The sequence below is a fragment of the Ursus arctos genome, unplaced genomic scaffold, assembly GCF_023065955.2.
Source record: "Ursus arctos isolate Adak ecotype North America unplaced genomic scaffold, UrsArc2.0 scaffold_5, whole genome shotgun sequence".
Taxonomy (NCBI): Eukaryota; Metazoa; Chordata; class Mammalia; order Carnivora; family Ursidae; genus Ursus; species Ursus arctos.
In genome coordinates, this window is record NW_026623067.1 from 69,938,475 (window position 1) to 69,961,949 (window position 23,475).

The following is a 23,475-nucleotide window of genomic DNA, read 5'->3' on the forward strand; positions in this document are numbered from 1 at the left end:
AGATGCCAGACCCTGCGATGCTGTTTATAGGTATATTTCTTATAACTGACAATTGTTAACATATATTAAAGCTATATAGGCCTACTATTAAAAGTAAATGGACTGAACTCTGCAGGCAAGCTGGCAGCACATTAGAATTCTCCACCCATCCTTCATTTACACAGAAGGAACTGATAGCTGTCTTAAAAAGAGTCCTTTGAATATTTTCAAAACTACAAGTAGTCTTTGCTTTCCCTTCCTATCCTCCCCTCCTTTCATTTAATTGGAGAATTCTCAAACTTTACGTATATAAAAATAAGAGGAAATTATATTCACAAAACCCTTTAAGTTAGGGCTCCAATAACTGGGTGTATTCACCTCCACCACAACGTCAAACACCCAAACAAATCACTTATTCCCTCCCAAGCACCCACCTGCTCATTCTCAATTTCCTGTCTCACCTGAATTTCCTACCTACCAACTGCCTAAATTTGATATTGAAGTTTTATCTTCAATGCTCCCTCTCCACTATTAATTTTGTTCTTTACCTGGAGTCCTTGTCTTCCCTGGACACTATCCTAAATACATTCTGATCCCAACTTTAGTTATCTTTCCATAATGCAAATCTTATCAAGGTGAATGCCTGTTTAAATCCTTTCCAAGAGTCTTCACAAGGTAAAGCAGTGAGGAGGCAGCTAGGCAAAGACTTTCATCAAGGCCCTGTTTTTATAAAGCAGAAACATACACCTACTATTGCTAAAGCTTCCAATTTTTCAAATACAAAAATCTAAATTTTTAAAGTAAAATATCTCAATTTAAAAAGTTAGAAAATGATTTGCTGTTTTTAAAAACACTGAAGAATTGGCAATTTGCATAATGACTGGATATCTGATGATGTTAGGAAGTTACTGTTAAACTCTTTTAGCTGTAAAAATAGGATTACAGTTATTTTTAAAAGCTCACATACTTTGAAGATATACACAGAAATATCTATGAATGAAATAATATTTGCTACAAAATAATATGTTGGGGGGAGGGGAGATGAAAGAGAACACAGATGAAACAATTGACCACCAGGTGTTAACTGTGATACGTACATAGGAGATCATTATATTCATTATATAGTCACTGTATTATTCGGTCTACTCCTTGTGTATGTTTGAAATTTTCCATTAAAGTGAGAACACACACCAGAAGGATAAGATAGGATTTGTACCTGTTTCGACGAACTTTCATGATCTGACTACCTACCATCTACTTTACCAGACTCACCTTCAACAACCACCTTTTTGAACATGACATTCTAGCTAACTAAATGTCATTTTATTCCACAAATTCATTCATCCCTTGATGTTTCTACATATATTCTTCTATCTGCTTATAAATATCTATGCCCCATATGGCAAATATCTAATTTACCTTTTACTATTTATAAGGCAAGTTGCCCTGTGGGGTAAAAAAAGAAATGCATCTGGTCATTGTCCCCAATTCTTGGCAAAGAGCTTTAAAAGCTTTTGGAATTTCCTGAGTGATAGGGGATGTCTTTGTTAACAAGGGGACTCCTGGTGGACCTCCAGATAGCTTCAGAATGGTGGCCGGTCACCAGATATATCAACCATGTGATTAGAGTTGGAATTTTTAGCCATCTGATCTGCAGGAAGGAGATGGGGGCTGGAGATTAAGTTCAATCATGTGTCCAGTTATTTAAAATCATACCTATGTAATGAAACTCCATAAAATCTCTCGAACAATGAAGCTCAGAGGAGCATCCTGGCTGGCCAAAACACTAATGTGCTTAGAGGGTGACATGCCCTGACTCCACTGAGAGACCATGGGAACTGCACTTCTTTCCAAACCTATTCCTCTATCATCTTTATAATAAAACTGTAATCATAAGTATAGCACTTTCCTGAGTTCTAGTTATTCTAGCAAATTACTGAACATGAGGGGTGTCACAGAAATGTCCCAATTTGTAGCCAGTAGCTAGTTTTCAGAAATATGGGTGGCCTGGGGATTCCAAGAACTTGCAGCTGGCATCAGGAAGCCTAGGCATTCTTACAGAAAATTTTGGCTTTAACCCATGGAGTCTATGTTAACTCCAGGTAGTGTCAAAATTAAATTAGAGCTGGTATCAGACCAGTTGGATTAGAATGAAATACTCCCCTAACTGAAAGATTCTTGGAGTGAAAATTTTATGACTTGTTTTTGTATACTTCAAAACTAGTACAGTTACTGGCATATAGTAAGTGCTCAAAAAGGATCACTGAACCAAAATGAACTCAGTTCTCCTCATAGTTGAAAGGTTTTAAAATAAAATATATATCCCAACCAAAAAGTCTCTAAACTATAATTAACATGGGTGAGGAGGCACTTCCTGAAATTTCGATTTAAGTCCAGAATTTTAACTTACAGTCGATTCTTGTTATTCGCGGTAGTTATGTTCTATAAAGTCGCCGCGAACACTGAACATTGCTCCTAGGGGAAATACAGGGTTAGGTTCCTGCGAGCCTCTGGTCACAACATTTTCATCAACCAATCAATACAAAACCTTGTTTTATGTGTGTTTATGTTTAAAGACACCTTATTAAATATATACTGTTGATTTATTAAACATTTAATTCACAGCCAACAGCGCTATAACTTATGCCTGAACAAAGCTTAATAACTGTAATCTTAAGTATTTTCCTGAGTTCTGTCAGTATTTCTAGCAAATTTTCTCCATAAGGCACATCATAGCCTTCTTGTGCTTAGGAACACTAGACAGCCCTTCAGCACTATGCTTGGAGGCCATTTTAAATAGTGAATCAACAAAAAGCTAAAATGTGAACAACATGATACTAAATAGACCATGAAAAGCACACTCGTTTACAATATGAAAGGTGAAACAAGGCCTCAGCTGGGAATGTGGGCATTGAACCAATACAATTTTTTGCCACTCTGGATTTGCCTTTAATGACCTTGAAAGCACCACAAGTATGAATTTGGGGGTTACAAATGAACTTCATCAAGTAAGCAAATCACAAATACAGAATCCACAAATGATGAGGATTGAGTGCATAACATTTAGGAGAACACTTAAGCAATAACTCACTTATTAAGACTAAAATTAGTCATTTAGCTCTGAGAAATTACTAATTATTACTAATCAGTGAAAGAACTCTTAGTATAGGAAAACTTAAGTTACTTTTAGAACACTATAATAATGAAATATTTTAAGATTCTTACATTTCCTAGGACTCATTTTTTTAAATACACTCGAACTTGCTTAATCTCATTCTTGCGAACCCATTTTTCCAAAATGGATTGCACTTATACTTTTTATTGGGCAACTCAGGTCATCTATATCAGCAATAATTATTGTTCAAAGCTGGAACCTAAGGATGCTGGGTGCTCTTGGGACCACTTCTAGTCTGTTACTCATATACCATCCATCCATCCATTCATTCATCAGACACTTAACGGAGTTCCCTTGGGCCAAGTACTCTGCTGGGCAATGGAGATACAATCACATACAATAAAGCCAAAGTCCCTGCTTTCTTGATGCTTATATTCTATTTGGGGCAGAATTTCACCAATTAAAAAATGACCAAAGAAAAAATCACAAATTAGATACTACACAAAAGAACCAAACAAATGGTGAAAATGAGGGAGATAAGCCTTAGGTGGTAGGTTAGGAAAACCCCTCTGAGATGACATTTACCCAGCAACCTAAAGGATGCGAAGAATGGAGGGGAACAGCATTTCAGGCAGAGAAGAGCATGTCCAAAAGCACAAAGGCACGAAAGAACACAGTACACTGCAGTAACCAAAAGGCCAAAGAGGCAGTTGCACCATATGCAAAGAGAAACGTATAAGGGAGGCTGAAGAGATAAAAAGGAAAAGATGATGCAAAGCCTCCTGGGTCACAGTATGGAGTTTAGATTTTATGCTAAAATAATGGTCTCAAAACAGGAGAGAGAAATAACTTGATTTGCCTTTTTCTGCTCTGTGAATTAGAAGCAGGAAAGAAAAGGAGATATATTTTGGACACTGATTCAACAGGTCTTGCTGATGGACTAAATGTAGGAGGTGGAAAAAAAAAGAATGAAGGGTATCTACCCTTCTGATTTGAGGAAGATGGTAGTACATTTTCTGAGTTGGAGTAGAACAGAAAAAATCAAGAATTTAAACATGCTGAGTTTTTAAGTACCTATGAGACATCAAGTGAAAACATCAAGAGGACAACTGTATATTAGAATCTAGAGCTCAGAGATAACCCGGGGTCATTACATAACTGTGGTATTTATGGAATCAATAAGATCACTTAAGGGGAAAATAAAGCATGGTAGAAGGCTAAATAGTTAATAAGGAAGTGAAAAGTAGGAGCACCTCGGTGGCTCAGTCGGTTAAGTGTCTACTTTCAGCTCAGGTGACAATCCCAGGGTCCTGGAATTGAGCCCCATGTCGGGTTCCCTGCTCAGTGGAGACCCTACTTCTCCCTCTCCCTCTCCCCCACTTGTGCTCTGTCTCAAATAAATAAATAAATTCTTAGAAGAAAAACAAAAAAGTGAAAAGTAGAGTTCATGAAGACAACTCATGTGACAAATGTTGCTGTAACAGAAAACAGGGAAATAGGCCAAAACTAAGAAATGGACATGGGAGGGGCTTTGTTTTTTAAGGCAGAAGGGAGTCAGGGCTGTGACTTTTCTTTGTTTATTGTTGCTGTTACTTTTAGCAAGAGATCTTAAAAAAAAAAAAGTATGTGTATGTGTGTGCGTGCTCACAGGAATAATCAATCCAAAGGAAGTGAAGCAATTAACAACAAGGAAGAAGGAAGAACTAGGAGAAACTTAGAGGGACACAGGTATAGAGCACAAATGCAGGAAGTGGGCCCTGACAGGACACCTCCTCCTCAGGCCAAAATTAAAATTTATAAACATTTAAAAAAAAAATAAAGACGGGTTGCACATGTAACTAGGGTTCTGGGTTTGGGTCAGAAAACGATTGTGGGGCTCTGGTTTCAAGAGCTTAGCCTGAGGCTGAGGCTGAGGGAGGCATGCATAGTATTTGAGGAGAAAGGATTTGGGCTGAAAGCTGCCTGAGAAGTGGAGCAAAGACTGCCAGGCAGCATGGAGTAGCTAAGGTCTGAAAGTTCAAAGTAAAACAGTTGCACAGTTTTCCATAACAGACAGTGCTTCATACATAGTTGGATTCCATACCATGTGGTTCCCATGTACTAGACACTTTAAGCTCTGGTCTCAGTTTTTAGCCTTTTCTTTTCCTATTAGTTGGTATGTCTATCTTAGCAAAATAACCTGCAATCTGCTTGTAAGTGCTGTACCATGCCTTTCTAATACGGGCTTGGAAAACATAAAAGCTAATTAGCTTTAGAGTCTATGTAGCAGTAAGAATGGTTACAAAAATACAATTAGAGAAAACTGTTTTGTGTTCAGGTTATAAAATTGTACATACAATATCATCACAACCATGACAAGAACATATGAATAGAAAAGATTAGAAGGAAATACAACAAAATGTACACAGTGATTATCTTTAGCTGATGAGAATACAGTCCATTACCTCTTGTTTTTTCTTATCAATTTATTATCTTTTTCTATATCATAGGCATATATTGTGTTTGAAATAGGGGAAAAAAACCTTTAAAATAAAAAGTATTAATAGGATTTCACTAAAAAACTGAACTGCTTACATTTAAGTTAAATACATTAATCTCAGTGTATTTTATGACATTTACCTTGGCTATTCAGTGGCTTTTTTCACCTATGTTCAAACTGTCAGCAGTGTCTCAGATAATAAAGCCAACTTGGTGTTCCACTTCACTAATCACTGAAAATAACTTTTTACTAATTTTCTTATATAAACCTCTTACATAAAATACCATCAGACTGTAACTTTTCTTACTAAAGTGCAACAGCACTTAAAAAATAGGTATCAGAAAATATGAATGTATTGCCCCAAAGTCTTCACAAAAAATTAAGAAGCAATGTCATTTTAAAGCAAACCACTTTCAAATTTTTCAAAAGTAAAAATTTCAGAAATTTAAAATGGAAATCTGAACATGAAAAAATAGAGAAAAGCTTAGTACTGAAAGTTAAAGAGGTTTTAATACATAATCATACAAAACTATTTCAAAACACAGGTCACTACAGATACTTTCTTTTTTTATTATTTTATTTTTATTTTTTACTTTTTTATTATGTTCAGTTAGCCAGCATATACTACATCATTAGTTTTTGATGTAGTGTTCAACGAACTATGGATACTTTCAAGTCTTCATTCTAAATCTCAATAATTTTAACAAGTGAAAAAAAAATTAGAGAAAATACTACTTAAAACCTAGAAAACCTTTCAGCACAAGTAGCTAAAATGTCATTATACATACACATTCTCTTGTTATTTACTGGAAATTTTAATAGAACAGCATCGCAGTCTGGAACTGTAAGTTAAGACCACTAAGGCAAGGAGAGCAAGGACTCAGGCATTCCATAGGGTGGTAGCTGACAGTTTAAAAACCTTTCCCTTGGGTCTTAGGTCCCACCTACTGTGCATTTGAATAGTAGGTTTCTCTCACCAAAGGTAACTTGCAGATTCTTGGATCAGGCAACATGCAAAAGAGAACAGGCAAAAAGAATTAGAGCAACTGAATATGAAGGTGTTGTTACACGCTCTTTACCCAACACAGGATGAGACAAAATCAGAATAAATCCAACCATAACATGTTTACAATGAGGGACATACCGTAAGAAGTAGCAGACCAAAGTGAGAGCCTCAGGAGACAAAGGGGCAGAGAAGAAGGCAGAAAGTTAAGCTAAACAATCAAGGAAATGGAAGGCACGTCAGCAAGGAAGCTCGTATGGGGAAAAAAAGCAAAACCCTACTTCCTCATGCAAAACCCACTATTCAAATGTACAAAGAATGTAACCTATAACTTACCTCTCCATGAAAAGAGGGGCCAAGCAAACTTCAAAACAAAAAGGAACTTTAATTACAACAGAAAGTAGAGAATACTGTGGCTACTATACAGTGGTATGCTAGACTTGATAAAGAACACCTCTGGATGATCTGGGCAACTGTTACAAGTGTTCTCTCTGTTAGGGAAAGCAGTTCATAGTAAAGACACAAAGAAACCAACTTCCCATGGTTTTTCCTCCCTTTGGAGAGAGGGAGAAATTGAGCAGTCTGAGAGCACTAGACTCTACGCAGCTGAGTTTTTCAAAGTTAGTAATACAAGCTCACAGGTTACAGGGAAGAAGAGACTTTTTACCTAAGTTCTTGTTAAAGCAGAATCCCTTCAACAAAACCTGACAGTCACATAAAAAGGCATGTAGAAAAGGAGAGTAACATTTTTGAGAAGAAAAATATTTTTCTATTAAAGAAAACTGGAAGATTGGAATACAAAATATTTATAATTTAGTAATGTGGAATAAATTTAATTTCAAATAGTGAGGTGAGAGATATAATTTGAACAGATGATATTTCTTAAACCCTACTTCACACTTAGCACGTTTGTGGTAATCAAAATCAATGCTGAGGTGCCTTTTCATTCAGAATAAAAGGTGGCTATGTAGTCATAGAAAAGCCAGAGGAATATAATAAGCAAAGACAAATCATACACTAACTACATATAACCTGAAGGATAGCTTATACAATAGCTTATACAAAGCTAAGTACCACTAGGAATAAAAGGCAGGAAAAATCTTAAATAAATTACTCTGCTAACTGCCAAAAGAAGTCACAGTAATTGTAGAAAAGTTCACCACCACCAAATTCCAAACTATGTTCAAGTATGTCAGTTCCAGGACAACATCTGGAGTTGATGAGCAGCCATACATTAAATAAATACTACACTGTGAATTTAACTTCAGGATAAAAACCTAGATCTGTTTCATTTTTCAGTATGTGAAATATGAGTAAAGTTAAAACTTGTCTTCTCATCTATAAACACATCACCTACAGCAGAGAAGGACCAGACACTCACCGATCTTGCTTTTACTTCCTAGGTACAATGAAAACTACATTCCCAGATTCCCCTGCACTTTGGCCTGAAGAGTCCCAGGGCCCCAGCCTATGGAATGTAGGCAGAACTGATATATTTTTAAGCTTGGCCCCTTGAATCACCTGAAAGATCCATAGCTTACTCCCTTTAGCTGCCAAGTGACACAGCAACTATAACAGAAGATTCCAAGGTAGCAGGAGGAATACAAGAGCCAACAAGTCCAAAGAAGTAGAGACTCCCTAAGTCACCACTTGAAGAAGAGCTGAATCCTTAAAATACCACTTTGTTAAGAATCTACCTGGAGAGCTGCCCAACCCCTTCCTGACTCTCCCATCGGACCCTGATTCCTGATTCCCATCTGAGGAAATGGAAGAAGAAGCTAAGCTCAGATACTGAGATTTCTGAGGCCTTAACATACCCCCAAATACATCTCTCCTACCTAGTTCAGGTACAGATCCAAATGGCATAACAGAAATAAAAGTTTTTATCAGTATTAGGTTTTATAATAGTGTAAAAGCAGTATTAATGTAAAAGCACTATTAATGGAATTACACCAGGTTAACGACTGGTTGTTTAAAAAAAACAAAAAAACAAAACAAAACAAAAAAAACAAAAAAACTAGAGATACACAACACTAACAGCAATATATGTTATTTAACAAGAGCTAGGAAACTAGTTATTTTTTTTATATTAAAAATCAACAGGCTCCCAATATAAAAGCAAAAACTCCTTCAAGGTATGACTTCTTCAAGTAAATGGCAGGAGGCTTACTCATTAAGTAAACATAATAAAATCTGATGGCACTTTAAACCTTCCATTCCAAAAAGACACAGATTAATGAGAGATATGGACATAAATTTATATGGCACAAAAAGACAAGCCATAACTTTTAAGAAAAATATGAATATTTATTTACAATATGAAGATGTACTAGTGGAACAAATATTAGGACTATAGATACAGAACCTAAAAATATGTCTTCTGTCATACTCATGATTAATCTATCATGGAATCTACACATCTGTTCACTTGAATAGTTCTATTCAAAAGTTCCATTCAATATAGTCACTCCCAAGCCATGAGCCTCACCCCTTAAACTCCTTTAAACATTTTACAGATGATAAAGAATGCCCTCAGACCTTCTCTTTCTTAAACTCAATAGCATCATATGATTTAAAAAGTAAATGGTCATTTCTGATCAATATTTTTACATGAGCAATTTAGAAGGCAATTTTACATTTTATCAATATTAAAACAGTATAATATGATATAACAGTAATTATGCCAAAAGGATAAAATCAATGATATTCAACAGTTAAGCAACAGCACTTAGCAATTTGACTTCATGACCTAAAAATTTCAGAGGATCTTAAAAACACAAAACAAGAAATGAATTATAGCAGAAAAGTTAACTATTACTAGAAAATTCTGACTGCTATCCTTGGAACCTGATATGGAATTAGAAACAGCATTAATTAACACTAAAGTTAATCTGCCTACAAAAGCAAATCAGAATCACAAAAAATTATCAACTTCGTGTTTATTTTTAAAGGTTGAACTCCCCCTCAATTAGTAGTATGTATATTTATGAAACAGTCTTATCAAAAAAGTAAAGATTTTAATTCTAATACATAATTCCAATATTAACAAAGAGAAGACAATTAGGTTTTCAAACTCTGAAGTTTTAGTTTTTACTGGTGAATGTAAGTTTTATAGAAACAAATGGAAAGCAGATTACGTAAGAACATGGAAATTGCTTATACCCTAATATGAAACAAGACTGCCCAGATCTCTAGAGCCAGTATGAGATCTGAAGTCTCACTGAAGACTCATCATAAAGAGTCTATAAACATGGAATTCTCGGTAGAAAACAAGTTACCTTAACATATTTTTAATCTAGTTCATTAATTCAGATTCCATTTATTTAGAATGTATAATTTGCCTAGCTGATGTTTATACTTTCATGATCTACGGAAAGGGGTTTTGATAAGCAAAAAAGTAAGCGAGACTACATAGGGCATAAGACTACACAGTTAAAAACTAGTTGCAGATGACTTATTTTTCTCATAAATAACTCTTGATAGAGGTTTTCAACTTCACTAAAACTTTAGTCATTATTTACTGTGCTAATAAAACATGTTTTTAAATAGCTGTTCTCTCTCATATTCCATACATGTATATGCATGTGTGTGTGCGTGTGTGTTTAAGGTGATCAAAAAAAATTTTTAAGCAGTCCAATTTTTTTTTTATATTTAAATGATATGAAAAGTATGAAGCATAAAGAATATCAAACTAGAAAATAAATTCTAGCGGAAATTTAAGCTTTGGGGATAGAATAGCCTTGAACTAATTAATAAAGGCTTATGATTTGTCTTGCAGTATATGAAATTATTAAGAGGATAAGAGCTATCCATTGTTTTCTAAGTCCAAAAGGTCTAAACAAAAGAAAATGGACTTACAAAACAGTAAACAGAGTTTGGTTATTTACTGGAGATGAATAATTAGAATAAAACTATAGTCACTGTACCAAATCTGTAACTTACCTTTCATAATTGCACAGGATTTTGCCAAGTATTTTTCTATACGCAGTTTTTCCTGCATTTGTGTCATATCCCTAAAATCAGCTTCTTTACTTTCGATTTTATTATTTTCTTACACAAATATCAGCAAGGAAACTTAGCTCCTTTTTGGAAGGATTGGGAATAGTAGTAAGCTTATACTGCAGTAGACAAAATTAAAACCATACAAAGTAACTTTGCGCTCTCCTTATCAAGTTAAAGTTTAAAATTCTTTGCCATAAAACAAGGAACCCCTAATTCTCATAATAAACTCTCAACTGAGTGAACGATAGATATACTCTCATTTTTTCCAGCAATGGTGAAAATATTTAAACACTTCAATTTATAGTCTCATCCCCTTGTTGACCAATCTTTTAAGAAGGTAACTACAGAAAAGTTACTTGGTATTTTCATTGGCTATGGACAAAAGGAGACAGGAAGGAGGGTGGAATGAATTCTTGACCATGATCCAATTACCTTTATACTAAAAAAATAAACTACTAATATCTCAAGTAAGAAAAAATAAGGAAGCCAGATTTTTCTCATAACTTTCCTTTTGTCATGTTTTTTAAAAAACAGGAATTCATACTTAACTCCTGGGAAGTCAATCAGCCTGAGATTTCAAAGTGCCAGACACACTCAGCCTATCTTTGCCTTACCTGCCATTACAGAGTAGCCATCGAGCAAGAGAATAGTGAGGTATAATCTTCTGCATGACACTGGCCATCACCATGGTAACGACCAGCTGTATACCTATCACACCCTGTATAAAACAAATAAACAAACAAGTTTAACAATGAACAAATTTATATTTGAAGGACACTGGTGGAAAGCTTTCTATACATTCTGAAAATTGTATCTTAAAAGATGAGTTTACTATTAAAATACATATTATTTTGGCATTCAAGATCACATGTTTAAACTTAAAACATTTATGGGCGCCTGGGTGGCTCAGGTGGTTAAGCGTCTGCCTTCGGCTCGGGTCATGATCTCATCTCAGGGTCCTGGAATCAATCCCCGAATCAGGCTCCTTGCTCGATGGGGAGCCTGCTTCTCTCTCTCTCCCTCTGTAGCTTCCCCTGCTTGTGCTCTCTCTCACTCACTCACTCTCTAATAAATAAATAAAATCTTTAAAAAAAATAAAAAATAAACTTAAAACATTTAACCTCATCTCATAATCCTCTACAAATTACCCGAAGGTGACATCCATGTTAATAAACGTTAAATGAGTTAGCATGCACATTTAAAATCAATTCCCAAGACACTTTCTCCATTATTTAAGGGTATCAAAATGAAGTGAAAAGTAGTGTTTCATCTTTCTCCAAACTTATTCTATTCAACACACTTAAAACACTACTTTGGGAAGCCTTGAAAGGAGTATGCCCTACCTTTTACTTCTAAGTTGGTACTGATAATTAAATGATTAAGCAAATGATTAAAGAACATATAAGAACATAAATTTAATCTCATATTAAGTCACTATATTAAGTGTAATGACAGAACTGGCCTGAAAGTCAATAGAAAAAAAAAAATTAACTCATGATGTCATCACCAACTTCCAGCAGGTAGGCCTTCAACAATGTTCAAAAACCTCCTTAGTTTACTCTCATTACTCTAATACTCTCCCTGTTCTCTATGAAAACTAATTCAAAACGTTCTCCCATCTCCTCACACCTCCAAAATCCCTCAAACTTCTAACTCTCCACTCAGCAGAGGACATCTTGTACTTCACAAAGAAAATATACACATTCGGGGTGCCTGGGTGGCTCAGTCAGTTAAGCGTCTGACTCAATTTCAGCTCAGGTTATGATCTCAGCATTGTGAGACTGAGCCCCATATGGGGCTCCCTGCTCAGCAAGGAGTCTGCCTGAGATTTTCTCTCCTCCTCTGTCCCTCCCCCAACTCTCAAAAAAATCTAAAAAAAAAAACACCATCAAATGAGAACTCTCACTTGCTACCAACAAGCTCACAGTCATTTGTATCTGCACCCTCTGGAAATAACAGAGCACCTTCTATACAAATCCCTGCATCTGTGCTTCAAAGTCCACCTTCTCTTGATGTTCGGGAACCTCAACCACTGAATACTTCACTTACTATATTTTCTTTAACCTCTTCTCTATCTGAATTCTTCCTACCGGCACTACAGCATCCATAAGTCTCTCTCATCTTTCTGAAATATAACAGTAATTTTCCCTCATTCTACAGCCCTCCTCCTTCATATTCATAGCTACTTGACAAAAGACTTGTTTTCACTATTTCTATGTTCTTATACCCTCCACAGTTCCCATTTGACTTGTACTTCAGCCCATTCCACTGAAACACCTATCATCAAGATCACTTCATCTTGCCAAATTACCTTTCCTGATCTTAAATCCCAACAGAACCCCACAAGGTCTACCACATGCCTTGCTTTACTCACACCATGACGATGCATTCTTCATACTCCTCTTTGCTAGCTCTTCCCTCTATCAAAGCAGTCCAAAAATAAAGTTGAATTCCTACCTCAAACCTAATATACCAAAAAAGTACATTAAAAAATATAAAAGTATTTAAAAAGAAGCAGTATACTTAAAAAAAAAGGGGGGGGGTGCCTGGGTGGCTCAGTCGTTAAGCGTCTGCCTTCGGCTCAGCGCGTGATCCCAGCGTTCTGGGATCGAGCCCCACATCAGGCTCCTCTGCTGGGAGCCTGCTTCTTCCTCTCCCACTCCCCCTGCCTGTGTTCCCTCTCTCGCTGGCTGTCTCTCTGTGAAATAAATAAAATCTTTAAAAAAAAAAAAAAAAAAAAAAAAAAGAAGCAGTATACTGTACAGGCTTAAGAGCATGGATGCTAGACCCAAACTGCCTGGGAAAGAATCAGCCATCTACTAGTTGCATGACTTTTCACAGGTTATTTAAACATTCTGTACCACTATTACCTCTCCTACAAAATAAAACTACTAATTCAACCTACCTAACGTGGTTAGGAATTATGCCTGATACAGAGTAGTAAGCTCAGTATGTATTAGTACTATTTGTTGTTATTGTCATTTTACTACTATCATAAGATAACTTTTTTAAAGTTTTTAATTCTGTAAGATAACTTTTTAAATTTCAAGACAGAGAAAAGGTTTCAAAAAATAACAAGTCTCCTAAGTGATAAAAGAGCAAAAAATAAGTTGAAAAAAACAAATTTCACTGATTATAACAAACTGTTCAACTGATTGTTCATCACTATAACAAATGTACTACTGTGGAGTGAACCGGTGATGGGGGGGCGGATAGCAGGGGGGTTGAACATGTACAAGGAAAGGGTATACAGTAACTCTCTTATACTTTCATTAACTTTGCTCTGAACCTAAAACTGCTCTAAAAAATAAAATTCATTAATTAAATCAAATTTCTATAACAGAGAACAATATAAATAATGTCAAATGACTAACTGGGAAAAGGTATTTGTAACTCACATCACAAAGGAATAATTTCCTTATATTATAAAGGGTTTTTATAAATCAACTATAGTATTCCCCCCTTCCTCTCTCACCCCACCCCCATACTGCGGGAGATATGTTCCAAGACCCCCTGTGAATATCTAAAACCTTGGATGGTATCAAATCCTATATACAATGTTTTTTCTTTTTTAAAAAAATTTAAACTCAATTAATTAACATATAATGTATTACTGGTTTCAGAGGTAGAGGTCAGTGATTCATCAGTCTTATATAACAGCTAGTGCTCAACACATCATGTGCCCTCCTCTATGTCCATCACCCAGTTTCCCCACCCCCCGACCTCCCACCCCTCCAGCAACCCACAGTTTGTTCCCTATGATTAAGAGTCTCTTATGGTTTGTCTCCCTCTCTGATTTTGCCTTTTTTATTTTTCCCTATCTTCCCCTATGCTGTTGTTTTGTTTCTTAAATTCCACATGAGTAAAATCATATGATAATCGTCTTTCCCTGACTGACTTATTTCACTTAGCGTAATACCCTCTAGTTCCATCCATGTCATTACAAATGGCAAGATTTCATTTTTTGATGGCTGAGTAGTATTCCATTGTACATATATACCACATCTTCTTTATCCATGCATCTGTCAATGAAAATATGGGCTCTTTCCGTAGTTTGGCTATTGTGTACATTGCTGCTATAAACACTGGGGTGCAGGTGCCCCTTCGGATCACTACATTTGTATCTTTGGGGTAAATACCCAGTAGTGCAATTGCTGGGTCATAGGGTAGCTCTATTTTCAACTTTTTGAGGAACCACCATACTGTTTTCCAGAATGGCTGCACCAGCTTACATTCCCACCAACAGTGTAAGAGGGTTCCCCCTTTCTCCATATCCTCGCCAACATCTGTCGTTTCCTGACTTGTTAATTTTAGCCATTGTGACCAGTGTGAGGTGGTATCTCATTGTGGTTTTGATTGGTATTTCCCTGATGCCGACTGATGCTGAGCATTTTCGCATACACAGTGTTTTTTTTCTATACATACATACCTACAATAAAGTTTAATTTATAAATTAGGCTCAGTAAGAGATCAACAATTGTTAATAACAAAATAGAAAAATTAAAACATACTGTAATAAAAGTTAAATGAATGTGGTCTCTCTCTCAGAAGATATCTTACTCAAGTATAGTCATCCTTCTTGTGATAATGTGAAATGATAAAATGCCTACATGATTAAATGAAGTGAGATGAATGTCACAGGCATTGTGACATACTATCAGGTTACTACTGACCGTCTGATGGTATGTCAGGAGAATCATCTGCTTCCAGACCATGGTTGACCACGGGTAACTGAAACCAAGGATTGGGGGGGGGGGGGAGGGGGGCGGAGTAACTACTGTACTAAAAGACCAAATGCCTAATTAAAAAAAGAGGAAAAAATATGAACAGACAGTTCTCCAAAAAAAGAAAGTAAAAATGGCTCTTAAACAGGACTGCTTTTAAAATGCTTTTGAAACCTGCCTCAACCCTGGTTTTACTGTGGATATTTTACTGCCTTAAATTCTATCAATTGGGTTAAAGTTCAGACCACTTTTATATTCACCTAACATCAAAGGTTACATTTTTACCTTTCTACTTTCACATTTCCTATCACTTGAATTTACTATCCTATTTTCTGTGTAGTTTGTGATAGAAGTTCTGCAATCTCCATACAATGAATGCCATTACAAAGAACTCTTTCAGGCAGAACAAGGCGAAGAAATATATTAACAAGTATGTCGGAAGGTTGGTCTATTTGAGATTACAGACTTAAAAGCAGAAGATAAGTTTTTAGTCAGGGAAAGTTTTGTGCACAAAGTAAATCTCAATCTACTCTTTAAAGCAATAAGTGACAGTATCACAGAATCTTCAAGGTCATCTAGTACATTCTCTCTCAAACACATATACCAATTTATTAGAGTGTAAGCTCCTTAATAGCAAAAATAATTTCTTAGTCATATCTAATAAATGTTACAGGTATTAAATGACATTACAGAAAGACTGATATGGAAAAAAATATATGATGGAATGTGATGAACTGGGGAAGAGAGATATTTTGCTCAACTCTCTCCTCTTAGTCCTTATCACTAAACATAATATCACTGATAGACGCAGTATTGAAAATGCAAAGCACATGAAGGTAAGAAACAAAAATGAGCAAACTGGATTGATTAGGAATAACAACTAGGTTTTTGCAATGACCCAGACCAGAAATAATGAATCTTTAAATTACAGTGGTATCAGGCACCTGGGTGGCTCAGTCGGTTAAGTGTCTGCCTTCAGCTCAGGTCATGATCCCAGGGTTCTGGGATCCAGCCCCACATCGGACTCCCTGCTCAGAGGGGAGCCTGCCACTCCCCCTACTCCTGCTTGCTCTCTCAGTCAAATAAATAAAATCTTTTTTAAAAAAATAATAAATTACAGTGGTATATTTGGTACTCAGAAGAGAAAAGCATTCTGAAGATCTTGCTGCAGAATTCAGAGGCTTATCAAATATGGAGGCAAAGGAGGAATTAATGAAAACCACCTCGAGAAACGCAAACACCAGTCTCAATGCAGTAATGTTTGACTAAAAAACTGTTCAAAGCAAAAATGTAACGTTATACTATTCCTTTATTATGCCACTTCCACCTTTTTAAACAAAGTTGGAAATATTTTCTCAAAGCCTCATCTATACACTGTGCTAAACACATTATTATGTCTTCTTCCAACTTTCTAATAGAAGAAAATAAATCTTTTCTAGAATGTATTTCATCTTTTAGAGAGGTAAAATTATGTGGAAGCTATTTCACCAAACTTACCCCTTTTTGTATTATTGAGTACAGATTTTCAAAACGGCTATCATTTTACAGAATTATGTATTATCAATTTAATAGACTATGAATACTAAATTTAGATCAACTTTTGAGACATTACTATGAAATTAGCAATTACAGCATACATTCCAGGGATTAACATATTAAAATATAAAAAGTATTCAATTCGTTAACTAAGAGACACAATTTGAAATTTAAAAACAAACATTCTAACAACCTGTCTTCAATGCCCAACTTAGCATCTATGTATGCCTCAGTTTATGCAAAAGCAGAATTTTTTAACTGTTTAACTTAAAATTTCCTGAGTATTGCCCATTTTTTTATTTTTAAAGATTTTATTTACTTACTTGACAGAGGACACGAGAACGTGCACAAGCAGGGGGAGTGGCAACAGAGGGAGAGGGAGAAGCAGTCTCCCCAAGGAGCAGGAAGACTGGTAACAGGCTCAATCCCGGGACCCTGGGATCATGACCTGAGCCAAAGACAGCCGCTTAACCAACTGAGCCCCCCAGGTGCCCCAAATATTTCTCATTTTTAATGAAAGAGAATGATTAAATAAATTTGACCATAAACAACCATATATTTCACAAGAGAAAACTGTTAAACTGTGCAGAGATGTAGTGAGGCTACAAAGTCCATCAAGGCCGAAGACTCAAAAACAACCATATGGACCACTGACTCAAGCAGCCTTAATGCTTTTATTAATGTATCAAAACAATAACTTGACCAAAGAGATGGTTTCTGCCTAGATTCACTGCCTCTAGGCCCTGATTCTCTTGATAACTAGAACCAGGAAAAGTCATTTATGAAATAACTCATAAGCACCCAAGAAGGGTGAAACACTAAGGCAACTCAGGTTTCAACCTTTCCATATCTATTAACCTGAGGCCATGAAGAGCAAGACAAAGTTATTTGCCTTTAAGTCTCTAGAAGAATAATCACTTCAATTTTTGTCAGTAATCATTTCTGTGTAGGTTAAAAAAGTTCTTACAAAGGAAGATTAAACAATCCTCTAAGAAATAAAATATATCAGATATCAACATTTTATCTTACTTGTCAATCTTGAAAATAAAACTCCCAAAACTTAAATATAAGTGCTACGATTTTAAAATTCAAACTCGGAATATTGTATCAGACTCAGTGGAGTTGACATTTTGTTTTGTTTCATTAAACTAGCTCTCCTGCTGACAAACAGACTGAAACAAAGCACACACAGTTTACCATTAGAAGGCATATTTGCATCTATATTTGGGACTCAGACCAGCCCAAATGATTTCAAGTATAATCTCCCTGAATAAGTTAGAAGGGAGAAAAAATAAAGAGGATATTACCTGCAGAGGCTGCTTTTAGGCAACAGGCTTGAGCAATGGAAACCTGAGTAAGGCAAAAGGACCCACAGAGACCACCAAGCAGAATGTAAACAGGCTCATTAAGCAATCCACCTCAAACTAACTAACCAATTACAACCAAGCATAGTTCCTAAGATTACCAAAAAAGGAGAAAATTCCGTATGTCCTCATACTTCCTTACTTTGCCCTATAAATGCTGCCCCTACCACAAGCTAGTCGCAGACAATCTCTGCTCTGCTGTCCCCCCCACTGCTCTGCTTTGGGCAAAATCAGGGCCTGTGCTGCTGGCCCCATCCAATCTGGACACCCCACATCTGGTGGCCCTGCCATACAATCAGAGCATCCCACATTACCTAATAACCTATTTTTTGTCTCTTGACTGTTTATGTTTTAGTGATAGCTAAACACGTTGACATAAGACTTCTCAGTGACGCTCAAATAATTTAAAGGTATAAATTTTATTTCAACCTAAATTTACATAAAACTTAGAATTCACACTTTGAGCACTTAAACCATCTCTGAACAATTTTACAAATGAGGAAATCAACGTTCAAACAGCAAAGATCAAAGTTACAGACCTATTCAAAACCCAGGCCCTTAATTTCCAACCTAATGCTTTTTCCACTAAATCAATTCAGTGCATTCGATTAACATTTGATAAGCAACAAAGTACATGTGCTGATCATTAGATCACTCACACGCAATAGGGAGAAATAACACAGTCCCTGCCACCAATAAGCAGCCAGGGAACTAGGAGAATAAATGGACCATTACAATACAAAGTGATGAGAGGACGGGAAGAAGATTCTGAGAACACAGCAAAATGAGAGAGAGGGAGAGAGAGAGAGAGAGAGAAATTATTAAGGGGGAAAAAGCTGTGGAAGGACATTTTGCAAGGTAAAGCCTAAGTTAAGACCCAATGAACTCAGTCTGGTGAGGCATCAAAATGAAAGAGGTTTAGAATTTAATCTGAAGGTTACAGGAAACCCATGAAAAGTAGTATCATCAGGTGAGTATTTAAGAAAAATCGCTCTGAATAGCATGAAAGAACGGATGAGGGACAACCCAGCAGCACTAAGACAGCTAAGCTCAGCCATGAGTGGAAGAGCCGTACTAATAAAGGCAGCTGCGGTACTATAGGCATATTGTCTTTTACTTGGGTGGTAAGAACTACATATCATGTGACAAATGACTTAGGGTCTTACTCAAATAATGCTAAAAATCATGTAAGTCCAACTCATGTCACTATAGGAAGCATTTATATATATAGTAAAAGCAAACAAAAATTTAATTTACAAATACAGGCTGTCTGCCTAACATATATCCAATATCTTGCTGGCTGTTATTAGGAACTTGGCAAAGTAATTTTGTGTTTCACTGACTACTTTACCCCAAATACTTAGCACAATGACATTTAGAATCGTTCAAGGCACATAATAGGGCATTTGATATCTGTTGAATGACTGAATGAAAGGCATCACTATAAAAGATTTAGTCTTAACAGAACTTAAAATCCAAGATTATCATACTAGGTAACAACAAATATATTAAGGCAATACTGTAGCATAAAATTGCATAGTACTATGAACAAAAGTTATAAAAACTGAAAAAACTGAATATGAAAGTTTCATTGAGTAGATGAAACCTAACATGAAAACTGAAATCAGAGACGAGGAATAAAAGAAAGGGAATTCCAGGCTAAATGACAAATAGGAACACAGAGTAACCATGGGACAGTGAAAATCCTAGCTCAACCAAAGCAAACTTTAGTATCGAATGGCAAAGAACTGTGAGAAATAAGATGAAAAAAAAAAATTTACATTGTTGAGTCTTCATAAACAAGAGGACACATTTAGCTGAGGTGTTTAAAAAGATTACCTTGAAAGACTTTTAAGCAGAGGTACGAGGATGAAATAATGTGAGTAACATATAAGAAAAAAAGAGATATAGCGATATATTAATCAATTAAAGAGAAAACCTAAGACTAGGGTAGAAGCAGTTGAAACTAGGGAAAAAAAGAAGTATGTCAGAAGGAAACCAATCAGATGAATTGAGTGTGACTGAACACAAAGGAAAACAACAGTTGAATAAAAATGAGGAATATCTCAAAGATTATTTCAGGATGTTTTTAGTCAGAGTGACTGGTAGAATCCTATAGCCACTGGGCAGGAAAACTGTAGACTGAAGAAAACTCAAGAAAGTGGACTAACAAGCCTTAGGTAGGTCTCCCAAGGACAGCAACTTGGCTACACCCTCAGCTTTTCAGAACACAAAGAATACATGGTTTACTGATACAATCAATCTACATGAAACTGACTGCCAATAATCAAGTTGTAACAATTTTATCAACTAATTTACAGTGAGACAAACTACCAAGTGGATCAGATGTTCAAGTTCATTAAGTGTTCCACTGGATTACTGTCTTAATGATCCTTTGGGAGGTCAAATTATAAGTAGGCTGCTCGTTGAGTAGCAATTTATTTTTATTTTTTATTAATTTTTAAAAAAGATTTATTTACTTAGCAAGCCCACTGCGAGAGCACGGGAAGGGGCAGAGAGGGAGGAGCAGCAGGGAGGGAAAGATGGAATACCAAGCAGACTCTGCGTTGGGCGCGATGCCCCAGGCTCGATCCCATGCCAATCCAATGACCCTGAGGATTATGACCTGAGCCAAAATTAAGAGTGGGACACTCAACCAACTGAGCTACCCAGGCTCCCCAAGGTGACTAATGATTTAGACCAAAAGTTAGCACTGAGGGATAGCTCGTCCCGGCTAAAGTTTAAAGAAATATACAGAATAGCTAGAGTGTGAAATACTCAACCCTAAATAGTTCTGAATAAATATGTTCAATTCTGGCTATTGAAACTTCTAGATTTTCAACTGATAAAACTGCATTCCAATTGATACACTCTTTCCTTAGACAAAAACCTATCTAAAAATTATTCTATCTTTTCATATGTAAATACCACTGCTTTAGCTACAATCTAATCTACCTTAGGTCTTAGAACCAATCCATATCTAAATTCAAGGTGAGGGAACAACTCATATCTTTCATCATGTAATTTTATCAAACTCTTGAAGTGTTAACCACCCCTAACTGCCACCCACAAATTTTATGTGATAAGTGGTATGGTAGAGGTCAATGCTGGTGTTATGGGAGCACTCCAAGAAAGGTAGTGATTAAATCTAAATGAGAGCGCTGGGAAAGACTGGTTCAGAGGTGACATCTGACTAGTTGTACAAGGTTAAAGAAGTATCCCACTCTCACAGAGAAGTAAAAAAAAAAAAGTTCAGACAGATATACCCACCCATACAAAGACAGTAAATGGCATGATCCAAAATAATGAGCAATTCCACATGCTGTAGACTTTGATATGGATTGCACACAATGCACTTTTCTGCAGGTACTTAGAAATAAGTCCAGGATCTTAAGATTGGAATGAACCAAACAAATATATTTTGGAAAGGTAACTGCCACTGTGATGGAAAATTAAAGCGAAAAGTTAAAAAGAACTGGAAGCAAAGAGGTAAATGAGAAGTCCTTTGAAATAGTCCAACCAACACGGTAAGAGCCTAAAAACTAAAACAGCTTCAAAAACAGGGTGCCTGGCTGGCTCAGTCAGTGGAGTGTGAAACTCCTGCATACACTGTTGTGAGTTTAAGTACCATGATACATAGAGCTTACTTAAAAAAAAAAAAAAAAAAAAGCAAAACCAGAAAGAATTAAGATTTTTAGAGAAAAAAGGGAATTAGATGTAAGGACTCTCTGCAAGGACTGTATCATCAGCAGATAAGGATAAAACTTAACTGATTACGTAGAGACAAAAATGGAAATAATGAACACAATTATTTTTTGGAGAAACTGAGCAAAAGAGGAAAATCTGATGGACACTAGAATGACATACAAAAATATATAAAAAATATATCTTCATAATGGGGAAAATATACATGCTTAAGGCAAAAGGGAAGGAACCAATGTTGGGGGGGGGTGATGAATATTCTAGAAAGAAGTTTGTGGGAATTTAATCGCTTAAGAATCAGAAATAGGGGGGCGCCTGGGTGGCTCAGTCGTTAAGCGTCTGCCTTCGGCTCAGGGCGTGATCCCAGAGTCCTGGGACTGAGCCCCACATCAGGCTCCTCTGCTGGGAGCCTGCTTCTTCCTCCCATTCCCCCTGCCTGTGTTCCCTCTCCCGCTGGCTGTCTCTATCTCTGTCAAATAAATAAATAAAATCTTTAAAAAAAAAAATCAGAAATAGATGAAACCAAAGGCGTAAGCGGAAAAAACTTGTGAGACCTTGTCCTACTGAAGAGAAGTACGAATAGGTATAGAGATGTATTAAATTTAAAAACTGAGTGGACAAAGTTTGAGAGACCTTTAAGAATAACCACACCAAGGTCAGGATCTTGGCAATGTGACTGAGAAGAGGTCTAAAAACTCAGGAAGAAAGATCTGACAAACTTATACATGTGGATGACTGACAGACCCAAGCTGGTTTTTCAAAAATGATTACTTCCAGTAGGATCTTTAATAGGATTGAGAGCTGTCTACATTTAATTGAGATGGGAAATCCTTCCATATAATGCCAAAGCAGGTAAAAGCAGCATAAAACAATCATGAACAGGCAAGGAAAATCTTGCCCATAGACCATTTCTAGAATCTTAGTGTTCATTATGTGGTCTACCCTGGCCTTTATCTGGTTTTATAATATAACTCCAGCCCTTACAGACAGTAAACAGGTCTGAAAATAAGAAAAGGAAAACTCTGCTAAATAAATAAAATGAAAATAAAAAAAGGTTTTGATAGAACACCAGCTAAAGAATAATGTCACCTATTAATATAAATTTATTAATGAATTATATGAAATCACAGATACTTAACTGTTTTTACCTACAAAACAGCAATTTCCTATACTCAAAATAATACTACCAAAAGAATTATATAAATGAGAAGGTAAAATGAGAGAAAGAAAACTGTAAAAAACAATTATTAACAGCTCTGATTTGAATTCAAGCACACAGGTTTTCAAATTTAATTGCTTAAAGAATTTGTTTCATGTGCCAGCATCACGTTTCACAGCACAAAATATGTTTTTAATTCTTTAAAGTAAAAAGTATAACCAGAAATTTTTGCCATTTTCTAACTCCAAATAAGAAATTTAATATACTTTAAGGTCAAAAATCAAAAACCCTCAATAAAAATGTGCCTTGGTACATCCTGAATATCTGAATTAGACATACATGGTAGGCGAATGCATCAATTTGACCCAACTATTTCTAAAAACAACACTCCAGACTTCCTGCTTAAGATGAT

At 36.0% G+C, this 23,475-nt stretch overlaps 1 protein-coding gene across 4 annotated transcripts in view; it reads right to left on the bottom strand.

Annotated features, from left to right (window-relative positions):
- TMEM161B (transmembrane protein 161B) overlaps nucleotides 1–23,475 on the bottom strand; it is a 71,969-nt gene that overhangs the window by 38,735 nt on the left and 9,759 nt on the right. For 2 of the 4 annotated variants that reach the window (XM_057307131.1, XM_048220795.2), the window contains one exon: nucleotides 11,193–11,296. The exons of 1 other annotated variant lie outside the window; for it this stretch is intronic. In XM_057307131.1, the coding sequence (XP_057163114.1) occupies nucleotides 11,193–11,296 (104 nt within the window). Of the gene's footprint in view, nucleotides 1–2,389; nucleotides 2,411–11,192; nucleotides 11,297–23,475 lie in introns of those variants that run through there. One more of the 4 variants, XM_026498657.4, reaches the window with a different exon arrangement.